Source organism: Nycticebus coucang, chromosome 13 (assembly GCF_027406575.1).
Source record: "Nycticebus coucang isolate mNycCou1 chromosome 13, mNycCou1.pri, whole genome shotgun sequence".
NCBI classification, from domain to species: Eukaryota; Metazoa; Chordata; class Mammalia; order Primates; family Lorisidae; genus Nycticebus; species Nycticebus coucang.
Window position 1 is genome coordinate 17,102,936 of NC_069792.1, and position 12,528 is coordinate 17,115,463.

General features: G+C 36.8%; 1 protein-coding gene and 1 pseudogene across 2 annotated transcripts in view; one reads left to right on the plus strand and one right to left on the minus strand.

The window, feature by feature from the left end:
- Nucleotides 1-12,528, minus strand: part of MYBL1 (MYB proto-oncogene like 1) — a 51,491-nt gene that overhangs the window by 14,134 nt on the left and 24,829 nt on the right. For both annotated transcript variants that reach the window (XM_053559446.1, XM_053559447.1), the window contains exons 7-8: nucleotides 11,834-11,908; nucleotides 11,156-11,260 (exon numbers count right to left, since the gene is read on the minus strand). In XM_053559446.1, coding sequence (XP_053415421.1) covers nucleotides 11,156-11,260; nucleotides 11,834-11,908 — 180 coding nt within the window. The remainder of the gene's footprint in view (nucleotides 1-11,155; nucleotides 11,261-11,833; nucleotides 11,909-12,528) is intronic.
- LOC128563907 (aurora kinase A-like) lies at nucleotides 4,732-5,937 on the plus strand (annotated as a pseudogene).

Sequence of the window (12,528 nt, forward strand, 5' to 3'; positions counted from 1 at the left end):
ATTCAAAATTTTTACCTATAAAATCATCGTGAGACAAAACAAGCATTTATATACAACCTAAAGTCTGAACTCCTAGAATCTGGCTTCTCTCTTCAATTCAAACATCATCTCCTAACACTTTCACTCACAATCCCTCCTCCCAGGGAATACCTGGCTATAGTAAATGCAATTCCCTGATGAATTATACTCTTTTACCCTGGAATGTCTTTTGCACATATTTTGCACCTTTTATCTGAATGCTCCCTAATCTACTGACCAAGGAAAATCCTATTCTTCATATAAGACACAGTTCAAATATTGAAAAGTACTTCGTCTGTTCCATTTACAATACAGACCTAATTCATCTATCTTGCTAATATATAATCAACTATCTTTTGAAACTGAAGTCAATGAAGACTTCTTCCAGTAACCCTTCCTTGACTATGTTAATCTAAAATGGGTACCTCTCCTATATATTCCCATAAACTTTGTGGCTTACAAATTGTTAAAAGCCAAACCCAAAGAAAGAATTATAAAAACAGCAAGAGAAAAATGTTAAGTCACACATAAAGGAATGCCTATTGCATTAACAGCAGAACCTCACAAACCAAGAGAATAAAGAGGTATGTACAAAGTGCTAAAAGAAAAAAGATTGCCAAGAGTAATATACCCAGCAAAGCTATTCTCTGGAAATGAGGGAGAAATAAAGGCTTTTCCAGGCAAGCAGAAATTGAGGGAATTCATCACTACTAGACAAGGCTATACAAGAAATGTTCAAGGGTGTCCTATATTGGAAGCAAAAAGATGGTAATCACTATCACGAAAACATGCAAAAGTGGCTCGGCACCCATAGCTCAGTGGTTAGGGCACCAGTCACATACACCAGGGCTGGCAGTTTCCCACCCAGTCCGGGCCTGCTAAACAACAATGACAACCACAACCAAAAAATAGCCAGGGGTTGTGGTGGGCGACTGTAGTCCCAGCTACTTGGGAGGCTGAGGCAAGAGAATCACTTAAGCCCAAGAGTTTGAGGTTGCTATGAGCTGTGATACCAGGGCGCTCTACCCAGGGCAACAGCTTGAGACTCTGTCTCAAAAAAAAAAGAAAGAAAGAAAGAAAAGAAATTAAGAAGGAAATTTTAAAACTTCCTTCAAACAAATGAAAACAGAAACAACATACCAAAACGACAGGATATAGCAAAAGCAGTAGCAAGGGGGAAGTTTTAGCAATAAATACCCACATGGAAAAAGTTTAAAAATTTCAAATAAACAACCTAATGATGCATCTCAAAGATTAGATAAGCAAGAATGAACCAAAATTAGTAGAAGGAAAGGAGGTGGGAGGATTCCTTGAACTCAAAGAGTTTGAGACGAGCCTCAGCAGGAGAAAGACCCCATCTCTTTAAAAAGAAAGAAAAGGGAAGAGGAGAGAAAACTAGTAGAAGGAAAAAAATTATAAAGATCAAAGAAGAAATAAATGAAATTGAGACTTAAAAAAATATAAATGATGGCTCAGTGCCCGTAGCACAGTGATTAAGGCTACATACACTGAGGCTGGTGGGTTCGAAACTGGCCCAGGCCTGCTAAACAACAACCGCAATAAAAAATAGCCAGGCTTTGTGGCAGGCGCCTGTAGTCCCAGCTACTTGGGAGACTGAGGCAAGAGAATCGCTTAAGCCCAAGAGTTGGAGGTTGCTGTGAGCTGTGATGCCACAGCACTCTACCCAGGGCGACATGGTGAGACTCTGTCAAAAATAAAATAAATATATATAAAAGATCAACAAAAAATATTTTTTTAAAAAGATAAAATTTATTAACCAAGAGCAAGACTAACCAATACAAAAAGAGAAAAAACCCAAATAAATAAGATCAGAAATGAAAAAGAAAGAAGACATTACAACTGATACTACAGCAATACAAAGAATAATTAGAGACAATTACAAACAACTAGATACCAACAAATTACAAAACCTAGAGGAAAAGGATAAATTCTTGGACATATACAACCTAAAAAAGCTGAAACAAGAAGAAATAGAAAACCTGTACAGACCAATTACAAATATTAAAATTGAATTTATAATAAAAAGTCTCCAACCAAAAAAAAGCCCTGGATCCAATGGCTTTACAGCAGAATTGGATCTAAGCATTTCTTTAAAAACTAATACCAATTCTTTTCAAATTGTTCCAGAAAACTGAAGAGAAAATTCTTCCAAACTGACTCTAGAAGCTCAGTACTATCCTAATACAAACCAGACAACAACAAAAAAGAACAGATCAATATCACTGATGAAAAGGGACTCCTCAACAAAATACTAACAAACAGAATCTAATAGCACATTAAAAAGATAATTCATGATGATCAAGTAGAATTCATACCAGGGATGCAAGGATGGTCCAAAATACACAAATCAATAAATATGATACATCATATCAACAGAATGAAGAATAAAAACTATACGATCATCTCAATAGACACAGAAAAAGCATTTGATAAAATTCAACATCCTTCATGATTAAAAACTCTCAACAAGGGAGATGCCTGTGGCTTAAAGGAGTAGGGCACCAGCCCATATGCCAGAGGTGGCGGGTTCAAACCCAGCCCCAGCCAAAAACTGCAAAAAAAAAAAAAACTCTCAACAAATTAGATATAAAAGGAACATACCTCAACACAGTAAAGGCTATATATAGCAAACACACAGCCAACAACTTACTGAAAAAGTTGAAAGCTTTTCCTTTAAGATCTGGAACAAGACAAAGATGCCCATTTTCACCACTTTTATTCAACATAGTACTGTAAGTCCTAGCCAGAGCAATTAGGCAACAGAAAAAAAAAACAAAAGGCATCCAAATTGGAAAGGAAAAGTCAATTGTCCCTGTAAGCAGACACAATGATCTTATGTATAGAAAGCCCTATAAGCTCCATCAAAAAACTCTTGAAATTGATAAACACATTCAGTAAAGTGGTAGGATACAAAATCAACAAACTAGCAGAGCAATAAATCAAGAAAATAATCTTATTTACAATAGCAAAAAATAAAATAAAATAAAATAAAAACACCTAGAAATAAATTTAACCAAGAAGGTGAAAGATCTCTACAAGGAAAACTAAAAAACACTGATGGAAGAAACTGAAAAGAATACACAAAAAAATGGAAAGACATTTCATGGATTGAAAGAATTAATATTGTGAAAATGATGATAATACCAAAAATGAACTATACATTCAATACAAACCCTATCAAAATACCAATGGCATTTTCCACAAAAATAGAAAAAATAATCCTAAAATTTGTATGGAACCATAAAACAACCCTAAATAGTCAAAACAATTCTGAGTAAAATAACAAAAAATCAAAAACAAAAAGAAACACTGGGGGCATCACACTACTAGGCTTCAAAATATCTACAAAGCTAGTAACCAAAACAGCATGATACTGGCATAAAAACAAACATTTAGACCAATAGAACAGAATAGAGAACCCAGGCTAAGCGCCTGTGGCTCAAGCAGCTAGGGTGCCAGCCACATACACCTGAGCTGGCAGGTTCAAATCCAGCCAGGGCCCGCCAAAAACAATGACGGCTGCAACGAAAAAATAGCCTGGCACTATGGCGGGCGCCTGTAGTCCCAGCTACTTGGGAGGCAGAGGCAGGAGACTCGCTTGAGCCCAGGAGTTGGAGGTTGTTGTGAGCTGTGATGCCATGGCACTCTACCCAGGGCAACAGCTTGAGACTCTGTCTCAAAAAAAAACAATAGAGAACCCAGAAATAAATCCATTATTTACAGTCAATTAATTTTTGACAAAGGCACCATGAACATTTCATTAGAGAAGAGACAGTCTCTGCTATAAATGGTGCTGGGAAAACTGGATATCCAGATACAGAAAAATGAAACTAGACCCCTCTCTGTCACCATATTCAAAAAAATCAACTAAAAATGGATTAAAAACTTAAATTTAATATTGGAAACCAAGAAACTACTAAAAGAAAAACATAGGGAAAACAAGTCAAGAAACTGGTCAGGGCACTAATGTACACAGCTATGATTTAACAATAAAAAAAAAGAAAAGAAACTGGTCAGGGTAGATTTTATAAAGAAAACCTTATAGACACAGGCAACAAAAGGAAAAACAGGCAAATGGGATTATATCAAACTAAAAAGCTTCTGCACAATAAAGGAAAGTCAACAGAGTAAATAGACAACCTACAGAATAGGAGAAAATATATACAAACTACTCATCCAACAAGGGATTACAGGAAAACAATCCAGTTTACAAACGGGTAAATAAACTAGACAGACATCTTCTGAAAGAAGACATACGAATGGCCAACAGGTATATGAAAAATTCCCAACATCACTGGCTCAGCACCTGTGGTTCAGCGGCTAGGGCACCAGCCCCATACACCGGAGCTGGCAGGTTTAGCCCAGGCCTGCCAAACAACAAGGACAACTACAACCAAAAAATAGCCAGGCGTTGTGGTGGGTGCCTGTAGTCCCAGCTACTTGGGAGGCTGAGGCAAGAGAATCACTTAAGCCCAGGAGTTTGAGTTTGCTGTGAGCTGTGATGCCACCACACTCTACCCAGGGCAACAGCTTGAGACTCTGTCTCAAAAAAAAAAAAAAAAAAATTCTCAACTCACTAATCATCAGGGAAATGCAAATAAAATTCACATTGAGATATCATCTTACCCCTGTTAGAAAAACAAGAAGAGGGCTGAGAGCTGAGAAGACTTCGTGACTTGGATCTGAGGCATCATGGACAGATAAAAAGAAAATTACATTTCAGGGCCTGTTAAGGCCACAGTTCCACTTGATGGTCCAAAACGCGTTCCAGTGACCCAGCAGTTTTCCGGTCAGAATCTGTTACCTGCAAGTAGTGGTCAGGCTCAGCAGGTCCTGTGCCCTTCAAATTACTCCCAGCGCATTCCTTCTCAAGCACAAAAGCTTATCTCCAGCCACAAACCAGTTCAGAATCATATGCAGAAGCAATTACAGGCAACCAGTGTACCTCATCCTGTCTCTAAGCCACTGAATGACACCCAGAAGAGCAAACAGCCCCAGCCAGCAGCACCTGGAAATAAACCTGAAGAAGAAGTGACATCAAAACAGAAAAATGAAGAATCAAAAAAAAGGCAATGGGCTTTGGAAGATTTTGAAATTGCTTGCCTGCTGGGTAAAGGAAAGTTTGGTAATGTTTATTTGGCAAGAGAAAAACAAAGCAAGTTTATCCTGGCTCTTACAGTGCTGTTTAAAGCTCAGCTGGAAAAAGCAGGAGTGGAGCATCAGCTCAGAAGAGAAATGGAAATACAGTCCCATCTTTGGCATCCTAATATTCTCAGACTGTATGGTTATTTCCATGATGCCACCAGAGTTTACCTAATTCTAGAATATGCGCCACTTGGAACAGTCTATAGAGAACTCCAGAAACTTTCAAAGTTTGATGAGCAGAGAACTGCTACTTATATCACAGAACTGGCAAATGCCCTGTCTTACTGCCATTCAAAGAGAGTTATTCACAGAGACATTAAGCCAGAGAACCTGCTGCTGGGATCATCTGGAGAGTTTAAGATTGCAGATTTTGGCTGGTCGGTTCATGCTCTGTCCTCCAGGAGAACCACTCTCTGTGGTACCCTGGACTACCTGCCCCCTGAGATGATTGAAGGTCAGGTACATGATGAGAAGGTAGATCTCTGGAGCCTGGGAGTTCTTTTCTATTAATTTTTAGTTGGGAAGCCTCCTTTTGAGGCAAACACTTATCAAGAGACCTACAAAAGAACATCACAGATTGAATTCATGTTTCCTGAGTTAGTAACAGAGGGAGCCGGAGACCTTATTTCAAGACTGTTGAAGCATAATCCAAGTCAGAGGCTGACTCTCACAGAAGTACTTGAACAATCCTGGATCAAAGCAAATTCATCAAAACTATCAAGTAGCCAAAACAAAGAATCAAATAGCAAATAGTCTTAGGAATCATGTAGGGGGAGAAATCCTTGAGCCAGGGCTGCTGTACAATGTCAGGAACATGCTACTGAAATCTATTTTTACTATTGACGGCCTCCTTCAATCTACAGCACTACATGAAATGTTTCTTACTGAGCAGGCAAGGCTTCTGCCTCTCTATTCAGAAAGCTCCATGTTAGTAAACATGACACCGAAGTGAATGTAGCCACGAGAATAATGCTACTTTACTGGTTCATGGCCTGGAGGCAAAGTTCAACTGCAACCTGCGCCAGTCCTGGTGTCCTTGTAGGAGATGCGCTGATTCTGGTTGTTTGGGAAGTGACCATTTGTCCTGACTGGATCAGTTAAGGAGCTGTGCAATAATCTTCCAAGTACCTGGAGTGAGTGTGTTATTTATTGGGTGTCCAAGCTCAGTAAAGCTGTTGGAATTAATGTGATCCTTTTAAATGTTAAAAGTTTTATATAGATTCGTGTCTTCTCCCACGTCCCTTCAGAGTGGCCCCTGTGTCAGGCCTGGTTGGGTTTCAAGTCCTCTTTATCCACTGATCTCCCATGAGATGTTTTAAAATAGGAACACGTGCTACCTCCACTGCAGGACTTGGCTTGGAATAAACAAGACCCATGTGTCTAAGAGCCGTTAAGGGGTTATTTTTTATTATATTGGAGTTCATGGCATGTGTGTAAACTATATATGCAAATAAATAAATATATATATATTTAGAGCACATTAAAAAAGACAAAAAATAAAAAATGCTGGTGAGGATATAGAGACAAGCGAACTTTTATATATTGTTGGAGAGAATGTAAATTAGTACAGCCACTTATGGAAAATAGTAGAGAGGTTCCTCAAAAAACTAATTATAGAATTATCAAATGATCCAGTAATCCCACTAAGGGGTACACATACAAAGGAAAGGAAATAAGCACGTTGAAGAGTTATCTGCACCCCCTTGTTTATTGCAGTACTATTCACAATAGCCAAGATATAGAATCAATCAAAGTATACATCAACAGATAAAAAGGTAACGAGCTATATATACACACAGTGGAATACTATTTAGTCACAAAAAGAATTCTGTCATTCATGGCAACATGAAAGAGCTTGAAGGACATATTAAGTGAAATTAGTCAAGCAGAGAAAGATACATACTGCATACTCTCACTTACATGTGAAAGCTAAAAAAGTTGATCTTACGGAAGTAGAGCACAGAAGAGTGGTTATTAGAGGTGGGAAAGTAGGTAGAGAAGGGGGAAATAGTCAAAAGTTGGCTAATGGATATATAAGTATAGGTAGACAGGACAGGTAAGTTCTAGTGCTCTGTATCACTGTAGAGTGACTATAATTTACAATTTATTGTATATTTTCTTTTTTTTTTTTTTTTTTTGTAGAGACAGAGTCTCACTTTATGGCCCTCGGTAGAGTGCCGTGGCCTCACACAGCTCACAGCAACCTCCAACTCCTGGGCTTAAGCGATTCTCTTGCCTCAGCCTCCCGAGTAGCTGGGACTACAGGCGCCCGCCACAACGCCCGGCTATTAATTTATTGTATATTTTCAAATAGCTATAAGAGCAGACTTCATATGTTTCCAGCATGAAGAAATAATGTTTGAGGTTTGAGCAGGATAATATGCTGATTATCCTGACTTGATCATTAAACATTATATACATATATTGAAATATCACACTGTACCCCATAAATATGTATAATTATTGTGTCAAGTAAATATAATAACAAAAGAAAAAAATCTCTATGACTCATTTTATCATGCTTTATCCTATTTCTTGTCTAGGTCCCCATCACAGAGTAAACCCTTTGAAGTCAGAGACGTATATAATTTTTCTTTATCTCTAGAGATCTATGCTGGGAAATTTACTTATCTTATAAGCTTAGTTTCCTATTATAAGATAAATTAAGAAAAGAGGCCTTCAAGACTCATGAATGAGAAACAACATGTAAAGTGTGTAGTACTATCCAGGACATTTCAGAACTTATTGAGATGATGAAAATATTCCCTATCTGCAGCTGCTTGAATGGAAAACACTAGCCATATAAGCAAATGAAATATGACGATGTGCAAATGAGGAACTGAATTTTAAATTTTATTTAAAATGCTATTTAAAATTAAATGTGGCTAGCAGCTGCCACATCGTAGAGGCACATTGCCCAATCTACCAATAAATGGTAACTATCATTATTAAAAATTATCAGAATGTGCTAGAGATTCACAATAACAAAATATTAAGTTCCAAGTTAAATAACATGAAAAAACATTGTTGCAAAGCAAGTTTCACCTGTTTTAAAGTTTCCCAATAATAAAGAAATTAAAGCAGTCTTATTTCATTAACATCCACCTTCAGAATTAATCACTTTCAAGAGATAGCTTCCAAATCATATATGCCTTTCAATTGCATTTGCAGGTGGAAAAAAGATCCCAAAGACAAAGAGGGAGGTAATTTGATCCAATGGAAAAACCACACAGTTGCAATTATACAAACCTAAATCTGAATCTCTAAGGACCTACTTCACAGAGGTAAAGTGAGGATTACCAAGAACAGATATTATAAGGATATAACATAATGGACACTCATAAAATGGCACTATTATAACATAATTGTTTAAAAAAAACTTTATGTGTATAAAGTCTTTTATCAGCAATTTCTTTCTAGAAATCAGAATATTCTTTTTTTTTATTTTGTTGCTTATTTTTTATTTCTTTACTTTTTTTGTTGTTGTTGTTGAGACAGGGTCCCACCCTATGCCCCTGAGCAGAGTGCAGTGGGCGTGGTAGCTCTCCCCGCTGGGATTACAGGCACTCGCTGCGGCGCCCGGCTGGGTTTTTCCATTTTTTTCATGAGTCGGGGTCTCACTGTCGCTCAGGCTAGTCTCAAACTCCTGAGCTCAAGCGATTCTCCCTCCTCAGCCTCCCACAGTGCTGGGATTACAGGCGTGAGCCACCGCGCCCGGCAGAAATCAGAATATTCTTATTGAACCAGATCTTTAATTTTTTTTTTGAGACAGAGCCTCAACCTGTCACCCTGGGTAGAGTGCCATAGCATCACAGCTCACAGCAACCTCCAACTCCTGGGCTCAAGCAATTCTCCTGTCTCCACCTTCCTAGTAGCTGGGACTACAGGTGACTGCCATAATGCCTGGCTATTTTTTTTTTTTTTTTTTTTTTTGGTTGCAGCTGTCATAGTTGTTTGGTGGGCCGGGCTAGATTCAAACCCGCCAGCTCAGGTGTATGTTGGCTGGCGCCTTAGCCGCTTAAGCCACAGGCACCTGCCACAATGCCCAGCTACTTTTTGGTTGTAGTTGTCATTATTGTTTGGCAGGCCTGGGCTGGATTTGAACCTGCTAGCTCTGGTGTACATGGCTGGCACCCTAGCTGCTGAGCTCTAGGCACCGAGCCTCAACCAGATCTTTATTGAGAGTGTAGGTTAGATAGCAAGTTCTAAGAAGAAATCAGTAATTTTCTCCCTTTTAATGCAAAATGGTAATTTTTTAACTAGTTATATTTTTCCAGTTAAATCTAAAAATAAGATTACTGTCAAAAAATCCAAAATGGTTTAAACATCTACAAATGTTGACTCTCTGCAGATTCTTAACAAAACCAAAATAACTTTAAAATAAGAACATATCAGGTCTTCCTTTTCCCCAGGCTTTTTGCAGTTTTAAAACAGAGGTTGCATTTCCTACAATATATGTCTTACCTATTACAATTAACAAATTCATTTTTATTAATACCTTCTTAAGTATAAAGATATCGCTAACTGTCTTAGGTTTTAAAAAATCTGAGGGTATTCTACCTTAATAATTTCTGTCTGAGTTCCCAGTTACTCTCAAAGTATTATCCTTTCATTCAGCCCCAAACCAAGAAAAACCCTTTTATAAACATAAAAAGGATCAAGGCATTATTTTAAACTTTGAAAATTGTCATTTAAGGGAAAAGTCAAGAGAAGGGAAGAATAGGGAGAGATTTGTTAAAGGATACAAAATTATAGCTAGATAGGAGCAATTAAGTTCTAGTGCTCTACACCACTATAGAATGACTATAGTTAACAATAACATATATTTTCAAATAGCTAGATGGAGGATACTGAATGTTTCCAACACAAAAAAATAATGTTTCAGATTATGGATATGCTAATCATCCTGAGTCTGATTAATATATAGTATATGTATTGATACATCACTATGTACCCCATGAATATGTATAATTATTTGTCAATAAAATTTAAAACCTAAGAAAGTTGTCATATATCGTTGTTCTTTTTTTTTTTTTTGTAGAGACAGAGTTTCACTTTATTGCCCTCGGTAGAGTGTCGTGGCATCACACAGCTCACAGCAACCTCCAACTCCTGGGCTTAGGCAATTCTCCTGCCTCAGCCTCCCGAGTAGCTGGGACTACAGGCGCCCGCCACAACGCCCGGCTATTTTTTTGTTGCAGTTTGGCCGGGGCTGGGTTTGAACCCGCCACCCTCGGCATATGGGGCCGGCGCCCTGCTCACTGAGCCACAGGCGCCGCCCATTGTTTTTCCTTTTAATCCATTTAGCATAGCCTGCTTAATTCCACTAGAATAATTACCATTTACTGTAATTTAATTAATATTCCTGGTTATTCTCATAAACCAAATTTCAGACAAGAGTTTTAAGACCTGGTAACCAAAACCCAACAACCACATAAAATTTCTTCTTTTTGAAGAGTTCTTTAAAGAGTATAAAATGTAAATGTTTCCTTTTCACACATTTTTAATGTTATTACTTTCTCCAATGCAATGAATTTACATTCTAAATATAGGAAAAAATTTTCAAATAAAAGTAATTTTAAAGCTCATAAATCTCTCGACATCTATTAAATTCCTTATTTGTCAAGCTTTCTTTTTCCAACTAAAGCCACAATTACATGGAATGTCTACAATAAAACCAAAGACTAATCTAAATCACACATAATTTTCACAAATGTGTATACTGAAGATTTTACCTTAGTTTGCTTGACATTTACTACTCAAGAAGCATTATAACAAAGAACATTGTAAAATATGCTTAAAGAGATGCATATCAAAATCAGACATCAAAGTTGCAAATTAAAAGCATTATTTTTACTCCATATTAAATCTGAGGTCATACTGAATATGCTTTCTAGCTGATGCAAATTGTAAGAGCATACATATGAAGGAGTCTAACAATAAAACCTAAACACTTGAACTTATTTCTTACAGATGGAATGCGCTTTCTTCTAACTTCATTTTCAGCTGACATAAGAAGTAACTCAAGTTCCTTTATTTTCTTTTCCTTATCAGGATCTTCATCAACAAAGGGTTGCTAAAATAAGTTAAATAAAAGAGAAAAACAAGCTACTTACATAATTGTTTTATTATTTTAGTGTTCTAATTTTTATCTTCTTCTATGTAACATGAAATATATTTTCTATAATAAAGCTTAAGGTAACTAAACCCTAAACACTCAATATCACAATCTCTCTAGTAACTAAAGAAGTGATGGTCAATATGTTCAAGTTAGCAGAAAAGATTTAGGAAAATTTAAATGCAGAAAAAAACATGTTGTATCATCTTTATCAGTTGGGAATATTTTAGATTATTAAATGTTAAATATATTCTATCTAATTTAGCAAAAACATTTGCATTCCTAACTTGAATGCTTTAAGTTGGCATAATGAAAGAATCACCATACCAATGTTGTCAATTATCTTACATTTGTACAGAGTATATTTTTCAAACCCACTCATAAACATTCTCCTTTAATGTTACAATGTTCAAAGTAAATAGGACAGATAAGTATTGTTTTTATCCTAGAGTAACAGATGAAGAAACAGACACTATTGGCTTTTAAAAATATGCTTGAACACATTGCCTTTGTTTTTTGTTAAAAAGTTACCTGAATAAAAGCAGAAGTTGTCTGAACATGTTCTACACAATTGCCTTCAGGTGACACATACTGATAGCCAGGGATCTAAAAAGCAAATAAACTATTACTATCATACACAATACTATAAAAAATGTTTAAAATCTGAGGCAAATACTAAAATTTTTTCACAAAGTATCAACATTAAAAACTTAGTATCTGTATAATGTTCAAAATTCATAACTACAATAGTTTCTTATCTAATAACTACATCCCTGTTCTTAGAGTCTACAGATTATTCACAACTTAGGAAAGGTCTTTAACTTCTCCTAGATGAAATATGAGAATTACTTAACCCAGCATCCAATCAGTCTATTTTCTACATTATCCAAATACTTCTTTGAATCGGTTATTAGGTTGCTTTGTGTCCTAGAAAAGATGAAGTGTTTGTCAGAGGAAGGGACTAATCCATATGAAGCACTCACAAGGACAGAGTAAAGCAAGTTTTTCAAAGTTCATACCTACTCTTACCACCATCCCATGCCAATCTCCAAGTAGAAAGGTAAGAAAACAGGGTAGCGCCTGTGGCTCAAAGGAGTAGGACACCGGCCCCATATGTCGGAGGTGGCAGGTTCAAACCCAGCCCCGGCCAAAAAAAAAAAAAAGAAGAAAGGTAAAACAGAGGCTTCTTGAATGACTTGTCTTGGAAAAATAATCAAAATCACTTA